This window comes from Xenopus tropicalis, chromosome 4 (assembly GCF_000004195.4).
Source record: "Xenopus tropicalis strain Nigerian chromosome 4, UCB_Xtro_10.0, whole genome shotgun sequence".
Lineage (NCBI taxonomy): Eukaryota > Metazoa > Chordata > Amphibia > Anura > Pipidae > Xenopus > Xenopus tropicalis.
In genome coordinates this window covers 145,497,797-145,525,402 of record NC_030680.2, presented here as the reverse complement: position 1 = coordinate 145,525,402, position 27,606 = coordinate 145,497,797, and the positions used below count along the sequence as shown (strand labels likewise).

The 27,606-nt window shown below is 43.7% G+C and overlaps 1 protein-coding gene across 27 annotated transcripts in view; it reads right to left on the bottom strand.

The window, feature by feature from the left end:
- The window catches only part of cadps (Ca2+ dependent secretion activator), a 314,914-nt gene that overhangs the window by 229,435 nt on the left and 57,873 nt on the right, over positions 1-27,606 (bottom strand). For all 27 annotated transcript variants that reach the window (XM_018092883.2, XM_018092886.2, XM_012960425.3 and 24 more), the window contains 2 exon segments: positions 20,152-20,265; positions 16,610-16,942 (listed from right to left, as the gene is read on the bottom strand). In XM_018092883.2, coding sequence (XP_017948372.1) covers positions 16,610-16,942; positions 20,152-20,265 — 447 coding nt within the window.

The window sequence follows — 27,606 nt, the reverse complement described above, 5'->3', positions numbered from 1 at the left end:
GGTACATTATCCCTTATAATACATGAGTGATACTCAGAGTACCCTGTATAACTCAGCCTGCAGCCTTGTGCCTTTATATGGGCACAGAACCCCTCAGTGACTGCTAATATCCTTATCATTTACAGTAGGGGGTACATTATCCCTTATAATACATGAGTGATACTCAGAGTTCCCTGTATAACTCAGCCTGCAGCCTTGTGCCTTTATATGGGCACAGAACCCCTCAGTGACTGCTAATATCCTTATCATTTACAGTAGGGGGTACATTATCCCTTATAATACATGAGTGATACTCAGAGTTCCCTGTATAACTCAGCCTGCAGCCTTGTGCCTTTATATGGGGGGCACAGAACCCCTCAGTGACTGCTAATATCCTTATCATTTACAGTAGGGGGTACATTATCCCTTATAATACATGAGTGATACTCAGAGTTCCCTGTATAACTCAGCCTTGTGCCTTGTGCCTTTATATGGGCACAGAACCCCTCAGTGACTGCTAATATCCTTATCATTTACAGTAGGGGGTACATTATCCCTTATAATACATGAGTGATACTCAGAGTTCCCTGTATAACTCAGCCTGCAGCCTTGTGCCTTTATATGGGCACAGAACCCCTCAGTGACTGCTAATATCCTTATCATTTACAGTAGGGGGTACATTATCCCTTATAATACATGAGTGATACTCAGAGTACCCTGTATAACTCAGCCTGCAGCCTTGTGCCTTTATATGGGCACAGAACCCCTCAGTGACTGCTAATATCCTTATCATTTACAGTAGGGGGTACATTATCCCTTATAATACATGAGGGATACTCAGAGTTCCCTGTATAACTCAGCCTGCAGCCTTGTGCCTTTATATGGGGGGCACAGAACCCCTCAGTGACTGCTAATATCCTTATCATTTACAGTAGGGGGTACATTATCCCTTATAATACATGAGTGATACTCAGAGTTCCCTGTATAACTCAGCCTGCAGCCTTGTGCCTTTATATGGGGGTCACAGAACCCCTCAGTGACTGCTAATATCCTTATCATTTACAGTAGGGGGTACATTATCCCTTATAATACATGAGTGATACTCAGAGTTCCCTGTATAACTCAGCCTGCAGCCTTGTGCCTTTATATGGGCACAGAACCCCTCAGTGACTGCTAATATCCTTATCATTTACAGTAGGGGGTACATTATCCCTTATAATACATGAGTGATACTCAGAGTTCCCTGTACTGGTAATGAGCAAATTTTTTCTTTCTTTTTCTTTTGCACATTTTTTCCACCAAAAGAAGCAGGCCAGTTTCACTCATTTATATACAATATATATATATGTATTTTTAAATCCTAAATAACAAATTCTTACAGTTTCATTTCGAAGCCCTTAGTGACCTATATTTTTGCAGTATGGACAGTAAATGGAACGTGTCCTTTTGTCAATAATTTATAGGAATATATATAGTGAATTAAAAGAAAGGGATTACGGAGCTTGCTGTCACATATAATCAGGGGCAGCGCATTGTACCCCCCAGAAAAGCACGTGAGCATGAAACAAGCCGATTTATTATGGCCGAGCTTGTAAACCCCTTGTCCAATGATGCAAAATGGCACATTTGTTGCATAAGCAAATCTTGTATCATGTTGTGCAGGGATATCTCTCTGGGGTGCGGATCCAAACACATGCATTTTTATTGGTACTCGTAAATCATAGCGGCACATACCGGCACCATTACGGCTTCATGTTACTCTGAATATCACATACATGCTAATGGCAAAGTACAAACAAATCCATCAGCAAATGGGGGGGAATTCATTATCTTTATCTGCAATAAAAGGGAAGGGGGGAGCGGAGACTTTAAAAGAAATTGCATTTCCCATTCAGACCTTCCCGTACTAACAGCAGGCAACATGCAGATATTGGTGCGATTGTCTTAAAGGGAAACTATACCCCCAGAATGAATACGTAACCAACAGATAGTTTATATTATGTTAAGTGACCTATAAAAGAATCCCGCCAACCTGGAATACAGGTATAGGATCCCTTATCCGGAAACCCATTTTCCAGAAAGCTCCGAATTATGGAAAGTCCGTCTCCCATAGACTCCATTTTAATCAAATAATTCAGAATTTTAAAACTGATTTCCTTTTTCTCTGTAATAATAAAACAGTACCTGTACTTGATCCCAACTAAGATATAATTACCCTTATTGGGGGCAGAACAGCCCTATTGGGTTTATTTAATGGTTAAATGATTCCCTTTTCTCTGTAATAATAAAACAGTACCTGTACTTGATCCCAACTAAGATATAATTACCCTTTATTGGGGGCAGAACAGCCCTATTGGGTTTATTTAATGGTTAAATGATTCCCTTTTCTCTGTAATAATAAAACAGTACCTGTACTTGATCCCAACTAAGATATAATTACCCTTATTGGGGGCAGAACAGCCCTATTGGGTTTATTTAATGGTTAAATGATTCCCTTTTCTCTGTAATAATAAAACAGTACCTGTACTTGATCCCAACTAAGATATAATTACCCCTTATTGGGGGCAGAACAGCCCTATTGGGTTTATTTAATGGTTAAATTATTCCCTTTTCTCTGTAATAATAAAACAGTACCTGTACTTGATCCCAACTAAGATATAATTACCCCTTATTGGGGCAGAACAGCCCTATTGGGTTTATTTCATGGTTAAATGATTCCCTTTTCTCTGTAATAATAAAATATTGCCCTTTTACATCCTTTCCCTTCAGCCGCCATTTAGTGATGGGCTGTGTGCTCCCTCAGAGATCAGCTGACAGGAAGTGATGCAGCTCTAACTGTAACAGGAAGTAGTGTGGGAGCAAAAGGCAAAACTCTGTCCATTCATTGGGTGATGGGGCCTAGCATGTATGCGTGCCTTGGCTTGTTATATTCGCAAAGTGAAACTTAGCGCTATAATCACGCACAACATACGGGTATGATGGCCAAACCTTATTTGTGAGCCATTTGTGAATTTTTCCGTTTTATTGCAACGTCTCTCCTGCGCTCCCTTTGCGCAGGTTTTCCATATGTTTCATGTGACACACGGGTTCTGAGTCACTGGATCGGCTCCGGTGCCGCACTGTATAAAACAGCATCTCTCGTAGCGTTCACTGCCAGACTAGATGAAACATGACATAAGCTGAGATGTCTCGCTCAACTCACAGCTCACTGGGGCCGCTTTCTAGGTGTCTCGGATCAACCTTCACTCACAGAGAAGAGCGCGTATCTACTGAATATTTTGTATCTCTTGAAAATTTTGTTCTGCAAAGGGGTCAATGCCCAAAGGACATGCTACTCCATTAGTTAAAAAGCCAACCTGTTGCTTTAGGTTTAAATTCCTCATTTGTCTCCCCTTTGCGTTTGGGTTCTTCTAGTGAAGCCTTCCCCTTGTATTCCTAGAGCAAATGGAATACACAAGGTTCCACCATGACAGCAACAGGGTCAGTCTGGGCCCAGACGGCCCAGACCTGACCCTTGCCGGTGCTCCCCCTCCCGATTGCTCCTCCCCTGACGCGTCAAATTTAGGCGCTTGGAGGAGGACGTCTGGTGGGGGGGCCCTGCGAGGGGGGTTAGGGGGGCCCTTGTGGGGGGGTTAGGGGATGCGCCTGGCTGGGGGCACCTGGGACGGGAGCCCTGGTGGGCCCTTCACCCCCCAGTCCGACCCTGGACAGCAACGTGCCGTGCAACACACTTTCCCCTAGCATGGACCACTCCTGAGGTAAAGAGAGGGAAGGTGGCCTTGGAATTTAATTGAGGGTGAAGGAGAGGTTCGCCCGAATCCGAACTCTGCCGAATACCGAATCCTGGATTTGGTGCATCCCTAATTGGTACATCCGCCCCAATAACATGATATAGATGATATAAGCCATTATGAACTTTACTGTCTGAGGGGTGGTTCACCTTTCAATTAACTTTTAAAATTATGTAGAGAGGGATATATTGAGTTATTTAGCTTCTTTTTTAGCAGCATTCCAGTTCGCAATTTCAGCAATCTAGTTGCCAGGGCCCAAATTACCCCAGCAACCATGCTTTGAATGAAAGAGACTGGAATACGCATAGGCGAGGGCCTGAATTGAGAGATAATAATTTATAACAACAAATTTGTAGCATTTGTATTTTAGGAGGGGGTCAGTGACCCCCATTTGAAAGCTGGACATATTCAGAAGAAGAAGGCAAATAAATGAACATTCATACTGTGGATGTAGGAATATCCACTTCCCAGGCTGAAGGTCTGGATCTGGGGGACCTGGACCTCTTGTCTTCTATGTTGAGTAGTGATGGGCGAAATGTTTCGCAGTACATCCAAAAAGAATAGTCGCGGGCGTCAAAAGAATAGCCACGCGAAGAAATAATAGCTGTGGGAGACAAAAGAATAGCTGTGCAACAAAATAATAGCCACGGGCGACAAAACAATAGCCGTGTGACAAAATAATAGCTGTGCGACAAAATAATAGCTGCGGGCGACAAAATAATAGCTGTGCGACAAAATAATAGCCGCAGGCGTCAAACTAATAGCCGCGGGCGACAAAAGAATAGTCGCGCGACGAAATAATAGCTGTGGGAGACAAAAGAATAGCCGTGCGACTAAATAATAGCCGCGTGACAAAATAATAGCTGTGCGACAAAATAATAGCCGCGGGCGACAAAACAATAGCCGCGTGACAAAATAATAGCTGTGCGACAAAATAATAGCCGCGGGCGACAAAACAATAGCCGTGTGACAAAATAATAGCTGTGCGACAAAATAATAGCCGCGGGCGACAAAACAATAGCCGTGTGACAAAATAATAGCTGTGCGACAAAATAATAGCCGTGGGCGACAAAACAATAGCCGTGTGACAAAATAATAGCCGTGCGACGAAATAATAGCCGCGGGCGACAAAACAATAGCCATGTGACAAAATAATAGCTGTGCGACAAAATAATAGCCGCGGGCAACAATTTTTTTTGCCGCATGACATTTTCGCAGTTTCACGGATCTTTTGAAAAATTCGCAAATTTTTCGGCAAAGCGAAATGGAACAGATTCGCTCATCACTAATGTTGAGCCATTTACGTGATACATTCTGGCGTCTCGTTTTATTTCCTTTTGCCCGACTGCCAATCACAAGTCAGCGTCCATCAGATCAGCCTGAGTTTTCTGGCTCAGATAAAGCCCCTTTTTCCCCCCATACAGTGACCTGCCTGGGACCGGATATTGATAAGACTGAACCCTGAGGCTGCTGAATGAGGAGATACTCTATGCAGATATATTAATATTGGTTCTATCCCTGTAAAGAATGAAGAGAACCGAGAGCTTTCTCAAATGAGAAAATGCTTTTAATAATATCATCAACGGAATTTGTTTTATCCACAGGGAAAGCTCAGGGAACAATATAACATCCCAAGCCCAAGTGCAAGGGGCCATTATAGCCCACACTACGCACATAAAGAGATTTAATAACAATGTTCTGCTGTATTTATTGCAAAGGCGGCCAGGCCACTGCTACAATAGTGAATAAATCCTTCTGAGGAACATATCAATCTATCAATAGAGCCTGTAGGAAATACACTAGTGCCCCTCAGGCAGCCGCAGGGATGTAGGTACCGAGAAGCTTTTAGGGGGGAGAAATCACGAGCAAAGAGCTAATTCATACTGGGCAACCTTGAAGCAGAGTTATACACATTGTGGCCTTCAGACTCATAAATGAATGTATTTAAGCACATAATTAAATGCTGATAGTGATGAGCAGGTCAGACATTTTTCTGCTAGAACCTCAACCTTAACCAACTGCTTCCCAACCCACACCCTGCCCAGTCTCTTCTACTTTATGTTACAAACCTGACCAAACTCCCTCTGAATAGTAATGGGAGAAATGTTTCGCCAGGCATGGATTCGCGGCGTATTTCCGCGTTTCACGAAACGGATGAAAAAATTTGCAGTGGAAAAGTTCGCTGCACATCCAAAAATTGTCGCCGGCGTCAAAAAAGAATAGTCGCGGGCATCAAAAGAATAGCCGTGCGACGAAATAATAGCCGCGGGCGACAAAATAATAGCCGTGCGACTAAATAATAGTCGGACGACAAAAGAATAGCCGTGGGTGACAAAATAATAGCTGCGGGTGACAAAAAAATAGCCATGCTACAAAATAATAGCCGGACGACAAAAGAATAGCCGTTGGTGACAAAATAATAGCTGCGGGCGACAAATTTTTTTGGCGCACGACATTTTCGCCGTTTCGCTAATTTTTCGCCATTTTGCGGATCTTTTGAAAGATTCGCAAATTTTTCGGGGAAGCGAAACGGAACAGATTCGCTCATCACTGTGCCGCCCCCGTTTCCCTGGAGCACAATGTGTAGCCAACAGAGAGGCGGAAATTCAACGCGCAGCGCATCTAAAGGCGAGAACACGCCGTAAGCAAGAATGAACGTACGCGCAGCATGCATTAAGGCACAAATTAACGTAAGACCGTGCCTGCGCACCCCCACCCCCCACCCAGTCCGTGGAAACATTTTTCTCCTTGCAACCGGTCCTTGGAGAAATAAAGGTTGGGGACCCCTGCTTTATGAAGGGGTCGACCAAATCCAAAAAAAGTGGATTCCATGCGTCCCCAGTGTTTATGCATTGAACTTTTATCGCTTTTTTTATATCATGCCAACATATAAGACAGCAATTATTAAAGGGCACGTTAAGCCTATGTATATAAGTTGGGCACATCTCCCCCACCCAAGCCACACTGCATATATCTGCTCTGTTCACCAGAACTATCCCATTTTTCGGAACAAATAGTAGCTTTTACCCAGCAGCCATTTTCCCTCTTACATCATCAGTACCATTTACATCTGCAAGTTCATGCAATAAAAAATGCAGGCTTACACAGGCAGAACTTACTTTGCTAAAAAGTCCTGCTTCGTTGGAGCACTGTAATGGTTAAGCTGAGCTTAGGAGAGGAGGTTAGGAGAATAAAAACATGTTTCTCCAATAAATTATATTTATTCCTACTGAAGGAACAGATTACAGGGATAGGTATATTAGGGGCTTCTGTGTTGTGTGGGGGTCTTTAACACATTTTGGTTCCAAAGCCCGAGTTCCCCAGCGCACCAACAAATTGTGCCAAGGATTTTCCAGGTAGATCGACGTTGCTTTATATCTGCAATGGTTCTGTAATGGAAACCCGAGTGACAAATTGGACATTGATGACTATTAGACTCGCCTCGCCAGCCGCTGCAAGGAAGTCTGGGTATGATTAGCACATTCAAGGTCCAGCCGCTCGAGTAATAGAGGAAGAGCCGGTGATGAATGGTTTCCTTATTCCCCCATAAGATAGATACAGTATTGAATCATTTATCTGCACCCGATATTGTCGCTCATTACACAGCCGAGTAAACAAAATGATGAGCAGCCGACAAGTAAATGAGGAGTGTGAGTAAAACATGTGTCCCCTCCCGCAGGCCCCGTGGCGCACAGCTCAGCTTTCATGGGGAATATCGTGTGTATTGTCTCTATGGCAAGGGCTCAGTTATACAGAGCTGGGTGCAAGCGATAGAGCAATAAGAGTACTTTGCACCCAGTCTATGTGCTGTGCAAACTGGGCTATGTGCCCAATTATAGGGGCCTGTCACCCACACATCAAAAGCTGTATCATAAATCATGAAATTATAATCAGAGGAATGTAAATAATTACAAAACTATAAAAAAATGAAGACCATCTGAAAGGTTGCTAAGAATTGGCTGTTCCATATCATACTAAAGTAAAGGTAAACTACCCCTTTATTGTGTATTATACATGTTTTTGGCAATTTTGCACCTTGTGCCCATTGGTAAATGAGCCAGGGCTATCATATTTTATATAAATAATAAGATAATACCTATTTCTGACACAGTAAGGATTCCAGTGTTGTGTGTTTGTGCATTGTACAATCTGAGTGTAAAGGCCATACACGGGCCGACTATAGCTGCTGATATGGGTCCCTTGGACCGATTCGGCAGCTAATCGGCCCGTGTATGGGCAGAACAGAGCGGCTTGGCCGACAGATATCTGGCCTGAAATTGGCCAGATCTTGATCGGCCAGGTTAGAAAATCCGGTCGGATCGGGGACCACATCGGCTCATTGATGCGGTCCCCGAACCGACTGCCCCATAACCACAAATGTAATCCGATCGTTTGGCCCCAGGGCCAAACGATCGGATTATTTTTTTTTAAGTTACTTGGTACCCGATATCGCCCACCCGTTGGTGGGGATATCGGGTGAAGATCCGCTCGCTTGGCGACATCGCCAAGCGAGCGGATCTTATAGTGTATGGGCACCTTTATTTAGGAATGGGGGGGGCAGAGAACAGGACACACTCATTTCTGGTGCAAAGCAACCCGCCGGCAGTTAGAAGCCTCTTAAATGAGTTATATTTGTTTTTATGTGTCCTCAGATCTCAGTGCACAGACCGTTATTAGAGATATATTTACTGTACAATAGGCACCGTCTTGTTTTGGTACAAAATGTTGCGCTGCTTTGTCAGGGGGCTCCTTCCTTATTCTTATTAACAGCAAAACCTGCAGAATGTTTATCCCCATGTTTCCTCTGAATATGGAATACACAATATCACCCCTCTGTCCACTAGGGTTTGCCTGGGTACCCCTGGAACTATAGCGGGGTGACTGTTACCCCAATGTTTCTATATATCTGTAACCTTGTTATGGGCTAAGGGGGCCCAGCCTGAAGGCCAGTTAGGGGGGGATTTGGGGTGAGTGCTTATTTGTGCCCTGGGTACCCCTGGAACTATAGCGGGGTGACTGTTACCCCAATGTTTCTATATATATATCTGTAACCTTGTTATGGGCTAAGGGGGCCCAGCCTGAAGGCCAGTTAGGGGGGGATTTGGGGTGAGTGCTTATTTGTGCCCTGGGTACCCCTGGAACTATAGCAGGGTGACTGTTACCCCAATGTTTCTATATTTCTGTAACCTTGTTATGGGCTAAGGGGGCCCAGCCTGAAGGCCAGTTAGGGGGGATTTGGGGTGAGTGCTTATTTGTGCCCTGGGTACCCCTGGAACTATAGCAGGGTGACTGTTACCCCAATGTTTTTATATATCTGTAACCTTGTTATGGGCTAAGGGGGCCCAGCCTGAAGGCCAGTTAGGGGGGGATTTGGGGTGAGTGCTTATTTGTGCCCTGGGTACCCCTGGAACTATAGCAGGGTGACTGTTACCCCAATGTTTCTATATATCTGTAACCTTGTTATGGGCTAAGGGGCCCAGCCTGAAGGCCAGTTAGGGGGGGATTCGGGGTGAGTGCTTATTTTCTGACTAAAGCAAGGGAACAGCTACAACAACATTTTATCTATCTGCTAAATTCTCAAAAGCTATTGAGCTTTGCTGGCACATATATCAGGCCTCACATACAAAACACCATCCCTATAATGATGTGGTGGAGCCAGAATCCTGTTATCAGAACACTTGTTGTAGATACAGTAGGAGCTGCAACACCATCAGTACAGAAAAAGGGAATTGTGTTTACCTGGAATAAACACTGAGATTGCCCCATGACAGTGAGCCACAGCTAAATAAATAAAGATAAATATCCTTGGGAGGTATAGTTAGGGATATGTCCTTCATCAGAATGAAAACATGAAAACCCATTAAATATATCAGTCAAATGTTCCAGAGAAATGTAACCCTGCGTGGGCAGTTATACTGTTACTGTTGCTACTCTCTGTCTCCAAGCCAAATTAGGAAGGCGGTGCAGCTGAACTACAACTCCCTATACTGTAACTGTGACTGTGACAATCCTGAAACAAACTGGGCACCATAGGTTGGTTGGACCTTTGTACAAAATAATGAAGTGCCCTCAAGCACACACAACCATGTGACCTGTGTTCTGATAAACTTCAGTCACACTTTATTGCTGTGCTGCAAGTTGGAGTGATATCCCCCCCTCACCCCCAGCAGCCGATCAGCAGAACAATGGGAAGGGAGCAAGATAGCAGCTCCCAGGAGGTATCAGAATAGCACTCAATAGTAAGAAATCCAAGTCCGGCTTGGGACTCCTCCAGTTACATGGGGGTAGGAGAAACAATAGGTTAGCTGAAAGCAGTTCTAATGTGTAGCGCTGGCTGAAAGCTCAGACTCAGGCACACTTTACTGCTGCGCTGCAAGTTGGAGTGATATCCCCCCCCTCACCCCCAGCAGCCGATCAGCAGAACAATGGGAAGGGAGCAAGATAGCAGCTCCCAGGAGGTATCAGAATAGCACTCAATAGTAAGAAATCCAAGTCCGGCTTGGGACTCCTCCAGTTACATGGGGGTAGGAGAAACAATAGGTTAGCTGAAAGCAGTTCTAATGTGTAGCGCTGGCTGAAAGCTCAGACTCAGGCACACTTTACTGCTGCGCTGCAAGTTGGAGTGATATCCCCCCCTCACCCCCAGCAGCCGATCAGCAGAACAATGGGAAGGGAGCAAGATAGCAGCTCCCAGTAGGTATCAGAATAGCACTCAATAGTAAGAAATCCAAGTCCGGCTTGGGACTCCTCCAGTTACATGGGAGTAGGAGAAACAATAGGTTAGCTGAAAGCAGTTCTAATGTGTAGCGCTGGCTGAAAGCTCAGACTCAGGCACACTTTACTGCTGCGCTGCAAGTTGGAGTGATATCATTGTGGGGGTGGGGGTCATTGTGTAACAGTGTAAGTGCAATATTCTCCAGCGATACCTTTATAGACCATCAAATATAAATGATAAGTAAAGCATTCGACTGAGCGTCGCCACAGTCGTATAATTCTGCCTCCTGAGAAATATAAAATGCCCGCGCATTCCCGTACTTCTCTACCAACTTCTTTAAGGTGACTTTTTCCCGTGCAAATGTCTATATTTGCATAATGCAATCTAAATGGAAAAAAAAAAAATCTAAGATGTTTTTAAAGACGGAGGTCAAATCAATGTAATTGTATAAAACAAAGCGGTAGCGGCTGCCCGCGAGAAATATAAAATGAAATCTTTTCAAAGCCAAAGAAATATCCGCATCTCTCTCTCTTCCTAATGTAATAGCCCGGGACAGCCTGGAATACTTTATCCTAAAGCCCCAACAACGGCGGAATTAATCAGATTAAACTATGTTTTCCAATTAACTCAGATGACATTAACGATAGGCCGCCCTAATCTGCCCCATTAGTCTGCAGGAAGCCTATGGTTGCGCCATTGATTGTTGGGAACGGGCAGACGAGTTATCATAGACATTGAGCATGTACAGAGCGGCTCTATCGAATTAGCAGTTTATACGGTATACAAATATAGATTTAGATAAGGAAGTCTAACAGGTCCATAAACATTCATTAGAGTAATCTGTTTGCTTGGTACAGAGATGTGGAGCTGGATATTCCATGCGTTTTGGTGCCATTAAAGGGGAACTCCGGCCTCCGAACTGTAATCTGTTCCTTCAAAAACATTATGAATAAATACCATGAGCCCTCGATAGAAGTATCTGCAGGTTTATTGCTAATTCTTTCATGGCCCCCTGCACTCTGTCTTCACTAAGGATTGGCTAACTTAGACCAGGGATCGCCAACCAGTGGCTCGTGAGTAACATGTTGCTCCCCAACCCCTTGGGTGTTGCTCCCAGTGGCCTCAAAGCAAGGGCTTGTTTTTGAATTCCTGACTTGGGGGCAAGTTTTAGTTGCATAAAAAACAGTTGTTCTTCCAAATAGAGCCTCCTGTAGGTTGGCAGTCAACATAGGGGCTACCAAATAGCCAATCATAGCCCTTATTTGTACCCTAGACACCTTTTAATGCTTGTGTTGCGTCCCAACTAGTGATGGGCAAAATGTTTTGGCAAGCATGGATTTGCGGCGAATTGTTTCGCGAAACGGAGGAAAAAAAATTGCAGCAGAAAAATTCGCCACGCGTCCAAAAATTGTTGCGGGCGTCAAAAGAATAGTCACGGCATCAAAATAAATAGTCGCGCGTCAAAAGAATAGTTGCGGTGTCAAAATAAATAGTCACGTGTCAAAATAAATAGTTGCACATCAAAAGAATAGTCGCGGTGTCAAAATAAATAGTTGCGTCAAAAAATTAGTCGCGGTATCAAAATAAATAGTCGCATGTCAAAAGAACAGTTGCGGCGTCAAAATAAATAGTTGCACATCAAAAAATTAGTCGCGGGTGTCAAAAGAACAGTCGCGGGTGACAACATTTTTTTGCGTGGGACATTTTCACCAGTTCGCAAATTTTTTTCTTTTGAAAGATTCGCAAATTTTTGGTGAAGCGAAATGGGACAGATTCGCTCATCGCTAGTCCCAACGAGCAACACAAGCCTTAGAGCTTGGTCTCCTGTAATAAGTCCTACCTCCATCTCAAGCCCTTTAGCAGATCCAACTCCTACTATATTGGAATCCAGAAAAAGATGAAGAGCCATGGGTTTATTCCCGTTACATAAGCCTTGGACAGGAACTAATCACAAGACGTCTGGCCCAGTTGAGGAAACCTCCATCCCGCAGGGTATAGGTGACAGAACCAGGACTTCCTGAGCCTTTGGGTCCACTACATCAGCTTGGGCATTTAGAAAAGGGTTGATCTCATTCCAGTCTAGACCTCTTTGACCTCACTTAGCTGGATCTCCTTGGTTGCAAACCACAGACAGATTCAGAACCAACATACAGAGAGTTGGCGCATTGCTTAGCAACATGCAACGTTCCAATGGAACCCTTGATAATTTTATCCGAGATCCTTTTGGGAATAAGCAGCAAGAAAGAACTAATCTTGCTAATATGTAGGTACCCCTTCCACACTCTATATTGCTTAATGGGACCGGGGTGTAATGATATAGACCAGTGCTGTCCAACTGGCGGCCCGCGGCCCCCCTCTGTGTGGCCCCCCACCTGTCTGGCTGCTTTGATGGTTTACCCTTGTATAAGCTTTAAATGGTATCAGTACTGTGATTAACTGCCCCCCCTGCATGGTTCTCACCTCAGATTCAGGCTGTAATCCCCCTGTATTGTTTAAACATGTAATCCCCTGTGTTGTTCACACCTTTTAATCTCTGCATTGTTCACCCCCTGCAGTGTTCACACCTCAGGCTCAGGCTGTAATCACCCACATTGTTCAACTGTTCACACCTCAGGCCTGTGTGTAGGCAGCATAGGGTAGGCAGAGTATGGCACATAGGCAGCATAGGGCAGGGAGGGTATGGCACACACAGGCAGCATATGGCACGTAGAGTATGGCACACACAGGCAGCATATGGCAGGCAGAGTATGGCACACACAGGCAGCATATGGCAGGCAGAGTATGGCACACACAGGCAGCATATGGCAGACACAGGCATCATAGGGCAGGCAGAGTATGGCACACACAGGTAGCGTAGGGCAGGTAGAGTGCTACCCTATGCTGCCTGTGGGAGGTGAACCTGGCAGGGGTTTGTTCTGGGAGTTTGTTAGCATTTGAAAATAGCCAGTAAATGGTCCCTAAGGTGTGTAATTATGTACTGGGGGTTGCTATGCTTTCCACAGGGGAGGAGAAGTCATATGGATTTTAGGGTGTGTCTTAATATGACATAATATAATTCTTTCACATATGAATTATGGTTGATATCCCTGCAGTGAGGACCAAGCATTTGGGTTTTTGCTGCACTACCACCATTGTGATAAAATGGGTGTGGTCTAAAGTGGGTGTGGTTTAAAAGGGGGAGTGGCTTCCATTAGCGGCCCTCCACCATGTATGTGCGAGAAATTCCGGCCCTCAGCAGCACTGATATAGACAAACAGGCCCAGCATCTCCTTAGGAGTACAGGAAGCTGAGTGGTACGGTTGCATCTTCCCTACGGTTTTTAGAATGAGGCCCTGGGCCCTAAATAAAAGGGATAGTGTTTGTAGCTCCAGCAGTGCTTACAGACTGCAAGAAATATAATTAAAAACATAAAACACGTGAAAAGAGCTGTCAGGCTGGCAAAAACCAAAGTGGAAAACAAAAGTTCTTCGAAGAAAGGGAATCGTATCAAAACCAGTTGCCCGGTGATTAATAACAAGGGCTGTAAAGCTGAAAGGCAGGCCCAGAACAGACGAGGATAATTAACGAGCAGAAGGAGAAAGATGATGCATGACGTACAAATCTCCGATTCCGATTCCACCTGGGAGAAGCCGGAATAACCCACCTGTATTCCCACAAGCAACCGACTGCGATATAAACAACAAACGAAGAAGCCAAATTGCCCCGCTATTCAGCTATAACCTACATCTTGAACTGCCAACACATATAATAGGATGAAAAACTGTCCCCCAATTGGATAGGGAAATGGTACTGTGCCTGTTGTTATCATTAAATACTATATTCCCACTGGGCTCTGTAGGGCCTCGGATAATGAGCTTTGTATAATAAGCTCCTCCCCCCAATGTATTGCTTGTACTATCATAAAGAGTTCATTATAAGGGGGGGGGGGGAGAAATCAACTGGGGCATGGGGCAGTGAGTGGAACTAAATCATTCCCTCTTCTTCATTAGAATCCTGGAATAGAGATCCGAAGATACATATGAGCTATATCTGATTATCTGAATGGTTAGCCTTGCAGAGATGGGGGTCCTAGCTTTAATTCCAGCCAGGGGGTCTCCTATGTTCTCCCTCTATCCCCACAAAAAAAATCTAAATCCCAGGATATTGGTTACATTCAGGGTCGGACTGGGCCGTCGGGACACCGGGAAAAATCCCGGCACTAGTGGTCCCCGGCTCTAGTGGGTCCCGGCGGCCCAGACCCGACCCTTGCGGCGCTCCCTGCGAGGGGGGTTAGGGGGGCTATGGGCGCGGGCACCTGTAGGGCCCCTGCGGCGGGAACCCCGGTGGGCCCTTCACCCCCCAGTCCGGCCCTGGTCACATTTAATATATAACAATATACAATACCTTCAGAAAGAGTCATTCTAAAGCCTTATTAATTCTTTATCAAATCAAAGAATAAAGAATAACAATATTATGACACAATCAGTTCTATAAAGGTTGACACAAGAAGAGATCACCAAGGAAATAATAACAAATGTGTATTTGTGCAATACTGATGGCTAGCAGTGCTCTCACACCTACCCAGATCCCGATTCCATCATATCAGCCACATACACAATAGGGATGAAGTCTATATAACATATTATTGGAAGATCATATAAACAAGGTAGCTCCAGATTAAATAGAATGGCTGAAAAGATCAAGGGTAACAAAATACACTATGGCTTTAATCATCAATTTCCAGCTGGAAAAGTTTGTGTCCATCATCGACCTCAGTGTGGGACTGGGGTGCCAGGGGCCCAATAGCAAACCTCAAACCAGGGGTCCTCTCTCCAAACTATTTTTCTTCCTCTTCTCATTTAACCTCTTTGCTTGACTAGTCTATTTTCTTTACATGCTATAATCTATTCTTCAGTCTCTTTGTTTCCAAGCAAAAAAAAGGAAATGGCCATGAAATAGACCAAATGGTTAGAGACAGGAGGGCCCACTGACACCTGGACCCGGCGAGCCAATCCAACACTAATCAACCTCATCATCATTACATATTTATATAGGGCCAGTAAGTTCTGCAGATTTTTACATTAAGGAACAGGGGTCTTACAATTACAGGTATAGGACCTATTATCCAGAATGCTGGGGACCAAGGGTATTCCGGATATGGGATCTTTCCGTAATTTGGATCTCCATACCTTAAGTCTACTAAAAAATCAATAAAACATTAATTAAACCCCATAGGATTGTTTTGCATCCAATAAGGATTATTTATATCTTAGTTGGGATCAAGTACAGGTACTGTTTTATTATTACAGAGAAAAGGGAATAATTTAACCATTAAATAAACCCAATAGGGCTGTTCTGCCCCCAATAAGGGGTAATTATATCTTAGTTGGGATCAAGTACAGGTACTGTTTTATTATTACAGAGAAAAGGGAATCATTTAACCATTAAATAAACCCAATAGGGTTGTTCTGCCCCCAATAAGGGGTAATTATATCTTAGTTGGGATCAAGTACAGGTACTGTTTTATTATTACAGAGAAAAGGGAATCATTTAACCATGAAATAAACCCAATAGGGCTGTTCTGCCCCAATAAGGGGTAATTATATCTTAGTTGGGATCAAGTACAGGAACTGTTTTATTTCTACAGAGAAAAAGGAAATCGGTTTTAAAATTCTATATTATTTGATTAATATGGAGTCTATGGGAGACAGGCTTTCCGTAATTCAGAGCTTTCTGGATAAAGGGTTTCCGGATAAGGGATCCTATACCTGTATTTAATAAACAAGGATTAAAGAGTAAAAAAAAAAGGATTAGGGGAAACTATTCGCAAAAGCTTACAATCTAATCATCATCATGCTCTTTGCATTCATGGGAAACACCTCCCTAAGATAAACTGCAATGTCAATAGGTGAGACTCCCTTGGGAACATCAGCTGGAGATACTCGCCTATTGGCGCAAGTGTAAGGGTCAACGTTTAAAAGACTAAGAAACTCTGGTCAAGAGCGGTTCCGCTAATGCCTTCCCCTGAGCCACTGAGTGTATAAAGCTGGAAATTGATGGATGTACTCGGCACATTGTTGCTATAGAGGATTAAACAGGCACAAAGGTGTAAAGAAAAGGCAATTAATCATAACTGAGGGCTCACCTGGCACGCGTTGTACAGAAGCTGATGCTCAAATTTTTTAATTCCCAAGATCTGTTGGAACATTTCGTAAAGCTGCTCTTTGCTGAGTATGAGCTCCGACGCGGCACTCGCCGTCATCCTGGCCTGCTGCTTGCGCGGATCTTCCTCCCCGCGGTAAATAGCATCAAACTTAGCCATCCAGGAGCTCAGGACTGTCTCTTTGCTGAGGCCGTCGATCTCGGGGAGGCTGCGCACCCTCTTTTCTATATGCTTCTTGAACACTTCCCGAGAGTCATTGGCGGAGCAGCCTCCACTTTGCACCATTCTGGCCACGCGGTCACTCTTCAGAAAGACCTAGGATGTTAGAGTAAAGTCTCAGAGATACAATAGTCCCATCTAAACACATGCAACAGGCAGTGCTGAAGTCTATAGAGATACAGAGAGCTTTCAAGTAGGGATGCACCGGATTTAGTTTGGGATTCAGCCAAGATTCAGCCTTTTTCAGTAGGATTTGGACCAGCCAAATCCATGCCTCTGGCCGAACCAAATCTTTGAAATCACGGGACTTTTTGCCACATAAAGACAGAAGTTGAAAAATTTTCACCTCGCCCCTTTGTGCGCGGTTCTCTCTAACCCAGGGATCCCCAGTAGTGATGAGTAGTAATGAGCGAATCTGTTCCGTTGCGCTTCGCCAAAAAACTTGCGAATCTTTCAAAAGATTCACGAAATGGCGAAAAATTTGCAAAATGTTGCACATCAAAAGGAAATTGTCGCCCGCGGGCTGAATTTTTTCAACCGTTTCGCGAAACAATCCGCCAATGGTGAAACGCGGAAATTCGCCGCGAATCCATGCCTGGATAAAACATTTCACCCATAACTGGTGATGAGTGAATTTTTTCACCAGGCACCCGGCGCCCAATTTGACGCGCAAACACGGATGTTTCGCGAAACAATTCGCCAATGGCGAAATGCAGAAATTCGCTGGGGAAACATTCACCGTGCAGATTTATTTTATTTTGCGCGTCAAATTGGACGCGGTCGCATAAAAAAAGTGCGGGCGACAAAAAATAGACGCCGTTTCGCGAATTTTATTGCCGTTTCGCGAATTTTATGGCAAAACGGAACGGGACAGGTTCGCTCATCACTAATCCCCAACGATTTGTACCCGTGAGCAACATTCATATGTAAAAAGAGTTGGGGAGCAACACAACCATAAAACATATTCCTGGGGGGGCCAAATAAGGACTATTGGCTATTTGGCAGCCCCTATGGGCACTGGCAGCCTACAGGAGGCTCTGTTTGGCAGTACAACTGTTTTTTATGCCCAAAAGCCAAAAATTCAAAAATGAGCACCTGCTTTGAGGTCACTGGGAGCAACATCTAACGGGTTGGGGAGCAACATGTTGCCCCTGAGCCACTGGTTGGGGATCACTGCTCTAACCCTTAGAGCAGCAAATTAGGATTCGGATTCAGTTTGGTATTCGCCCAATTCTTTTACAAAGGATTTGGGGTTCCTATGGTGCATCCCAACATTCAAGCTACAAAATAAGTTTCAGCACTAATGGAATCCTATGCAACCCGCCGATATGGCAACGACTGCCACTAGCAAAATCTAACATATGAAGTGTTTGCGGCATGGATTATAAAACGAAGACATCCCAAAGAGAAATCTACCGGAGCCAGATACCCAAAATAACCAAAAGTAACAATGATCTTATCTCATGTTGCCCAAAAAGGTTATTAATCCTCAATGACTGGAAAAACAGTAGAGACGAGGTCACTTCCAGAATTCTCTACGAAACAAAAAACCAGGGGTTGTGTAAACTGAGGCTGAAAAACCCAGTACAGATTCTGGCAATAAAGAGTCATCCGCTGTAGGAAAGGGGAGGGGCTATGAGTGACCTCTCTGTTCAGGAAGTTAAGAACCAGGAAGTAGGGCATTCGCTTCGGCAGTTTTGGGAGATCAAAGAAGAAAAACTGTTAAAGACTGTGAGTTAAATACATATAATATTCCTGGATTAAGTTATTATTATTATTATTATTATTATTAACATTTATTTATAAAGCGCCAACTTATTCCGCAGCGCTGTACAATACGTTGCCCTAATAGTGGCGGAGATGTCAAAAAAAGGTTTCTGAGGCATTCAGGCTACCAGAGAACCAGTCTCTTCTGGTGTCAAAAGAATTAATTTTTTACTTCATATTCCTTTAATGCAGTGATCCCCAACCAGTGGCTCAGGGGTAACATGTTGCTCCCCAACCCCTTGGATGTTGCTCCCAGTGCCCCCAAACCAGGGAGTTATTTTTGAATTCCTGACTTGGGGGCAAGTTTTGGTTGAATAAAAACAAGATTTCCTACCAAATAAAGCCCCTGTAAGCTGATAGGGTGCATAGAGGCCCCTAATAGCCAATTACAGCCCTTATTTGGCTCCGCCATGAACGTTTATGGTGCTTGTGTTGCTCCCCAAGTCTTTTTACATTTGACTGTGGCTCCCGAGTAAGAAAGGTTGGGGACCCCTGGCTTTAATGTCTTAATTAATTGTGGCAAACCCTGCTGTCAATAAAACACAGAAGAAGCCCTGCTTGAAGTCTGTGCATCACTGTTTGAAAAAGTTACGGCCACTTCTGCCATTTGACTGAATTCAAATAGGAAATAATGGGATTTGACAAGGTCTGAGCTGACAAACAAATTTCAAAAATATTTTTGGTCGAAGAGGATAAAGTTCTTTATAAAGAAAGAAATCCGGAAAACAAAGCTGGAGACAAGCATTTCAGATGATGCTGAGCTCTCATAAATAGCCTGGCCTTGAAAATATTCAAACGTGAACCAATGATACGTTGATACTTTAGGGTGAAGACACTTGGAGCTACTTAGTAGCAGCTACTTGTCACAGCTACTAAACACCAGAAAATCCCCTGCCATAGACAATAATGAGAATTGCCTCTGCTAAACACACGTGGGGACAATTATCAGTAAATGATCAGCATTGTCTGTTTTAGTGGATGTGACAAGTAGCTGCTACTAGTAGCTCCGTGTGTCTTCACCCTTAAGGTGCCCATACACGAGCCGATTCTAGCTGCTGATATCGGTCCCTTAGACCAATTCGGCAGCTAATCGGCCCGTGTATGGGCACTACCGACGGGCCTGCCTGGCCGATATCTGGCCTGAAATTGGCCAGATATCGATTGGGCAGGTTAAAAAATCTAGTCAGATCGGGGACCACATCGGCTCGTTGATGTGGTCCTCGAACCGACTTTGCCTATACCCTTCGTAATAATTTGATCGTTTGGCCCCACGGCCAAATGACTGTATTCGCCTACAGGTTCCCCGATATTGCCCACCCGTAGGTGGGGATATCGGATGAAGATCCGCTCGCTTGGTGACCTCGCCAAGCAAGCAACGTGTATGGGGACCTTTAGACATAGGGTTCATTATTGATGAATGGCATCAGAAAGCCTGTATTTAACTCTATCTGCCCCCTAACTTAATGAATGCTTTGACTACAAACCAAAATGAAAGTTCCTACTGCATTCCCTATTTTATTTACCCTTGGGTTCCTTACCTCGTAGTAGCTCTGAACGGCATTCATGAACGCCTCATCGGCCACAATTTGAGTTTCTCCATTGAAGAAGGCCTGAAAGCGATCCTTGACGGTCTGAAGTTGCTGTTTACTTATCTAGGTGAACAGATAAAAAAAAGAAAACATTCCATTAGGATTCCAATGAAGTCCAAGATGAGTCTGTGCAATTAGGAGCCATTACATTGTTTCTTGCTCTGTTGCTTTCTATAATAAAGACTAAATGACTGTTCAACAGAAATCAGAAGCGGTGATTTGCATTGATCTCTATTTCCCCGTATTCTCGCTTGAAACCCATGCACGTTGGCCTAGCGAGCAGAAAACTGCGCTCGGCGGAGGACTTGGGGTGGAGGAAGTCAATGCTTTATCAATAAAAGATAAAAAATGAAGGTTATACTGCCCAGCCTTTCATTATGTATCAGTGATTTCTTACAGTACTGCCACAGATAATCTAATTCCCTATGTATACGGCATATCTGATGAGCAGTTCGGAACTGCCAGATGTTATTATTGTCTTCATCTTAATTAAAGCACTCTTTCAAGTAAGTCTGCAGCCCTTTAATGGAGTTTTAGTACTAGTATCTGTTTGGCTTTTTGGTTTCACCTAGAAAATGAGAATATTTGGTATAAATATATATATATATATAAGTGGGCTCAGAGGGGTATTTTTGTCATCATAAACCTTATTAAAAAGTCAGCAAATATAGGAGAGTATAAAAAGAGTTGGTTTATTGTATAATTAACTTCTTAAGTTTGAGAGTAAGGCAATTTTGACCACGCCCACTGTTGTGGCCACACCCCCAACTGCCACACCCCTTTTTTTTTTTTTTTTTTTTTTTTTTTTTTTTAAATACTCCTTTTATACAGTTGAAATGGTGGGATCAGACGCAAATGTGCTATACCCTCATACTGTACTACCTAAGGAAAACAATATAGCAACTCCTACGTATAAATACAAATATAGAGAGAAGTACACAGTGCCCCCAAAGGCCCAACAGATAGTACCCCCCATACACAGTGCCCCCAATTGCCCCCATATACAGTACCTCCAATTGCCCCCATACACAGTGCCCCCGATTGCCCCCATACACAGTACCCCCATACACAGTGCCCCCAATTGCCTCGATAGACAGTACCCCCCCATTCACAGTGCCCCCAATTGCTCCCATAGACAGTACCCCCCATACACAGTGTCCCCAATTGCCCCCATAGACAGTACCCCCCATACACAGTGCCCCCATAGACAGTGTCCCCCATACACAGTACACCCCCCCATAAACACTCCTCCTTCTCTTCTGTTCCTTATGCGGCGGCGACAGGCCCTTTTATAAAGTTGCGCCCCTTATAAAAGGGCTTTCGCTGCCACATACGAAGCAGAAGCCGCTAGCGCATCCCGCTGTCCCGGATAGTTCCATAAATGTCCCGCATTTCCGTATGCGGTATTAAAACCGGAAAGCAGGATAGTTGTGGGCTATGAAAAAGTGCGTAGTTCAAAAATCACACAGGTGCACAAAGGGTGCAAAATTGGCTAGTCCATAAAGGGATTCCCACACTTCACCGAAGCTAGGGAGGCCCCTTTATCCCCGACCCCCGTACCAAAAGGCTCACGAGGGCAAGGATCAAAGGCTTTCGCCAATGAACAGCATGTGCGGGCAGACCCACCTTCGCCGAAGCTAGGGTGAGGACCACCAAGTCTTGGCCTAGGGTCAAGCCCAGAGGACTATGACACCTATCCAGGGTGCACAAATCCAACAGATACTTTATATTATATATATTTGCACTGTGTGAGTCTATGAGAGCGCTGTCTAAAGGGGTGTTTAGTATGTGGTCTTTAGGGGGTAAAGGTCCCATCTGGTCTTCATACGTTAGGGAGATGCAGTTTCAATTCCTTCCTCTATGATTCCGCAATGGCCGATACTGGTTGGGGCTGATTATGTCATTACTAGGTGAGGAGGCTCTGACTTTGGTGTCACCTTATTAAGAAAGAGATAATCCCATTCTGGGAAACCTTAATGCCCCCTTTGAATGCCACGAGACTCATCTTCGATGATCTGGATAGAAGTGCAATAGCAGAGGTGGTACCCTTGCATATTAGATGGATAAGTAGGAGAAATCAGATACCAAAGGCCAGCTGGGTCAGACGGATCATGATAAGCAATTGGACGTAATCGCTGAGATGTGCAGAGAGGAACAGGAGTTGGGGAATCCAAAGGGCTGCACTGGGCTCGGGCTTTGTAGTAAGAAGGGGCTATGGCTGCTGCATTCTAGGCAGGTCAACTGTAGTCGAATAAATGAACTGGTGCCTTTTATTTACCCTATAAATGTTGTGATTTCCTCAAATGCATTAGTGCTGGTTGTGTCTGAGATTTGGGACATCCCCTCGCTAAGCAGCAATGGGTAGTAGTAAGAAGCACAAGTGTCTTCAAAATGCAAGCCTACGTGTCAACAACATCCCACCAAAATGAAGGCCATTAGAAGAAATATCAAATGGGCAAGCAGGACCTGAGTAACATTATTTCATACAGACATCTACTCAAGTATGTCATCAAGTACCGGCCTACTAGATAATGTATATTGAGGTTCTCCTACTGGAGGCCCTTGGCCCAAAATCCCAGGTTAGCATTGTGACTACCAAATACTCAATGGGGTTTTATGATCTCCATAGCCTTTTTCTTGTACCCCTTAGTGCACTTCTTTCCCCATTAATGACCCCCGGAAATGTCCTATGATATTTGACTATACAGGTATGGGACCCGTTATCCAGAATGCTCGGGACCTGAGGTTTTCCGGATAAGGGGTCTTTCCGTAATTCAGATCTCCTACCTTAAGTCTCCTTAAAAATTAAAGAGAAAAGGGAATCATTTAACCATGAAATAAACCCAATAGGGCTGTTCTGCCCCAATAAGGGGTAATTATATCTTAGTTGGGATCAAGTACAGGTACTGTTTTATTATTACAGAGAAAAGGGAATCATTTAACCATTAAATAAACCCAATAGGGCTGTTCTGCCCCAATAAGGGGTAATTATATCTTAGTTGGGATCAAGTACAGGTACTGTTTTATTATTACAGAGAAAAGGGAATCATTTAACCGTTAAATAAACCCAATAGGGCTGTTCTGCCCCAATAAGGGGTAATTATATCTTAGTTGGGATCAAGAACAGGTACTGTTTTATTATTACAGAGAAAAGGGAATCACTTAACCATTAAATAAACCCAATAGGGCTGTTCTGCCCCAATAAGGGGTAATAATATCTTAGTTGGGATCAAGTACAGGTACTGTTTTATTATTACAGAGAAAAGGGAATCATTTAACCATTAAATAAACCCAATAGGGCTGTTCTGCCCCAATAAGGGGTAATAATATCTTAGTTGGGATCAAGTACAGGTACTGTTTTATTATACACAGAAAAAGGAAACCATTTTTAAAAATGTGAATTATTTGATTACAATGGAGTCTATGAGAGATGGCCTTTCCATAATTCGGAACTTTCTGCATAATGGGTTTCTGGATAAGGGGTCCAATACCTGTATCTGTGTTGCGTTAGAGACCAAATGACTAAGCAAAAACTTTACTTCTGTATATCATGACCTGGATGAATGAAACCGTCACAGACCTACAGTAATGAATTCTTTTCATTTAAGGTTCTGTTACATAAATAGAGTAAAAACCCATATTATACTGTGCTGCTCAACCAATGAGAAGAAAGGGCAAGGGCTTATTTGTTTATTATAAAAACAAAGTTCTGTGCTGTTTATTTCAGACTGGAAGGCAGCATTTGAATAAGCACTCAAACCCTTCTGCTCAAACAGGATAATAATAATAATAATAATATGATACAAGGACAGAGACGTTTTAATACAGGGATTCAATTATATTTTAGAATTCTGACTCAGACTCCAGTAATGTCATAGTCCCGTCTCGTACATTGTAGCCATTAATAACCAGATGCAGAAATGACTTTCCTCTGCTTGTTGGAATACAAAGAAACACAGGGCTTCCATGACATTGCGGAATCTGGTATAGAATTATAGGGTCACTGTGACCCCATTTTTCATTTTCCTTGTGTATTTGTCTGATGGAAACCTTTAGATTCTTGTTTGAATATATAAAGGTAAAGTAAAGCTCAATATTCATCCCAATCCATACCCAAGAATTTGAGGATTTAGTCAAATACTGAAATCAATGGTTCAGAGCATTCATAGTACAAGTATAGGACCTGTTATCCAGAATGCTTGGGACCAAGGGTATTCCGGATAAGGGGTCTTTCCATAATTTGGAACTTTATACCTTAAGTCTACTAAAAAAACAATAAAACATTCATTAAATTCAATAGAATTGTTTTGCATCCAATAAGGGGTAATTATATCTTAGTTGGGATCAAGTACAGGTACTGTTTTATTATTACAGAGAAAAGGGAATCATTTAACCATTAAATAAACCCAATAGGGCTGTTCTGCCCCAATAAGGGGTAATTATATCTTAGTTGGGATCAAGTACAGGTACTGTTTTATTATTACAGAGAAAAGGGAATCATTTAACCATTAAATAAACCCAATAGGGCTGTTCTGCCCCAATAAGGGGTAATTATATCTTAGTTGGGATCAAGTACAGGTACTGTTTTATTATTACAGAGAAAAGGGAATTATTTAACCATTAAATAAACCCAATAGGGCTGTTCTGCCCCAATAAGGGGTAATTATATCTTAGTTGGGATCAAGTACAGGTACTGTTTTATTATTACAGAGAAAAGGGAATCATTTAACCATTAAATAAACCCAATAGGGCTGTTCTGCCCCAATAAGGGGTAATTATATCTTAGTTGGGATCAAGTACAGGTACTGTTTTATTATTACAGAGAAAAGGGAATCATTTAACCATTAAATAAACCCAATAGGGCTGTTCTGCCCCAATAAGGGGTAATTATATCTTAGTTGGGATCAAGTACAGGTACTGTTTTATTATTACAGAGAAAAGGGAATCATTTAACCATTAAATAAACCCAATAGGGCTGTTCTGCCCCCAATAAGGGGTAATTATATCTTAGTTGGGATCAAGTACAGGTACTGTTTTATTATTACAGAGAAAAGGGAATCATTTAACCATTAAATAAACCCAATAGGGCTGTTCTGCCCCCAATAAGGGTTGGCATGGATCAGGTGGATCAGGGACAGTCTGGGTATAATGCCTATTCTTGTAAACATAAATCTGGCGAGTCATTAAAATGACTGATTAGTTGGATCACGGTGGTTCTGATGTAACCTGTGCCTTCCTCTCAGCTGCTGGTTAGTACTTAGCAGACAATAATAGAATAAAAAATGTAAATTATGCATGCACATTAAACGCTGAATAAATACACTAAGTGCCTATGGAGTTATCCTTTCCCTTTACCCAATCGCAATCTTTGCCTGTTTGTATTGCTTAAAGGCTCTAATGCGTTCATGGGATGCAAAGCTCTATAAATTGCTAATGGAAAGTGAAAATATCATTCATTCCCCGTGCTGCATTGCGCCCGTAATTACATTTCCATTCTGTTTTAATGGTTACGTAACAGTGCATTTGTTTCTGCTGCTTTAAATAATTTAAACAGCATTATGTTAAGCTTTTATTTATAACTTCCCAACAGCCGCGCTGCCGAAAATCGGCATAATTATACAGAAAAACCCAAAGACATAACACTTGTTTGTAAGGCTGATTGAAGGAGATAAAGTATAACTGAACAACATCTAAATGTCTCTCTGTATGGGAGGGGGGCATTTAATGACACCGCCTATAGACTGAGTTACTGGGAAGGGATTTACTCACCAGCTTGCCCCAAAGGGGTTAGAATATAATCTTGGGACTATTAATGTAAAGTAAATTATATTCCATTTCCTCAGCAGAGCAAGAAGTATGGCAGCTCCTACACGTATTGTTGTAGGATAGGAGGCAAAATAGAACTAGTAAGTGGTTGCATCCCTAGTATTAATAGGGATAATAGCCTCTGGGAAGGGACTGGGGCTGTGGGATAGCAGGTATAGTAGGGAGAGATGGTGCCTATAGTAGCAGTGGGGGATAATAGCCTCTGGGAAGGGACTGGGGCTGTGGGATAGCAGGTATAGTAGGGAGAGATGGTGCCTATAGTAGCAGTGGGAGGATAATAGCCTCTGGGAAGGGACTGGGGCTGTGGGATAGCAGGTATAGTAGGGAGAGATGGTGCCTATAGTAGCAGTGGGGGGATAATAGCCTCTGGGAAGGGACTGGGGCTGTGGGATAGCAGGTATAGTAGGGAGAGATGGTGCCTATAGTAGCAGTGGGAGGATAATAGCCTCTGGGAAGGGACTGGGGCTGTGGGATAGCAGGTATAGTAGGGAGAGATGGTGCCTATAGTAGCAGTGGGGGGGATAATAGCCTCTGGGAAGGGACTGGGGCTGTGGGATAGCAGGTATAGTAGGGAGAGATGGTGCCTATAGTAGCAGTGGGGGGATAATAGTCTCTGGGAAGGGACTGGGGCTGTGGGATAGCAGGTATAGTAGGGAGAGATGGTGCCTATAGTAGCAGTGGGGGGATAATAGCCTCTGGGAAGGGACTGGGGCTGTGGGATAGCAGGTATAGTAGGGAGAGATGGTGCCTATAGTAGCAGTGGGGGGATAATAGCCTCTGGGAAGGGACTGTGGCTGTGGGATAGCAGGTATAGTAGGGAGAGATGGTGCCTATAGTAGCAGTGGGGGGATAATAGCCTCTGGGAAGGGACTGGGGCTGTGGGATAGCAGGTATAGTAGGTAGAGATGATGCCTATAGTAGCAGTGGGGGGATAATAGCCTCTGGGAAGGGACTGGGGCTGTGGGATAGCAGGTATAGTAGGGAGAGATGGTGCCTATAGTAGCAGTGGGGGGATAATAGCCTCTGGGAAGGGACTGGGGCTGTGGGATAGCAGGTATAGTAGGGAGAGATGGTGCCTATAGTAGCAGTGGGGGGATAATAGCCTCTGGGAAGGGACTGGGGCTGTGGGATAGCAGGTATAACAGTACAACATGAATCCTGTCAGCAGTCGTTGAAATACAAATAATAGAAGCCGTAGGAAGGACAGATGGCGTTAGATAATTATAGTTTATATAAATATTGAGGCCCCACAAACCCTGCTGGCTCCCTGTCCCATTAACACCACTAGACCCAGCCCTAGGCCACTATAGGAATCGGTGCTATTTACCAGTTACCAACACCCTCCAGCCGCTATTTATCTCTCTGAATGATACAAAGCGCAGGACCCATTGGAACCCGCAGTGCGCTAGAAACACATTAAAATAGCAAAATACAAAATATTTATAGCTGAAGGGAAAATCCTGCTCCCACTTCTGATATAAACTGCCACTGATTAATCCTCACTCCCTCCCCCACACACAGAGCGTTCGGCTGGGGGGATCATAGAGCTGACCCCACGCTAGACGGGAGCCCTCCTGC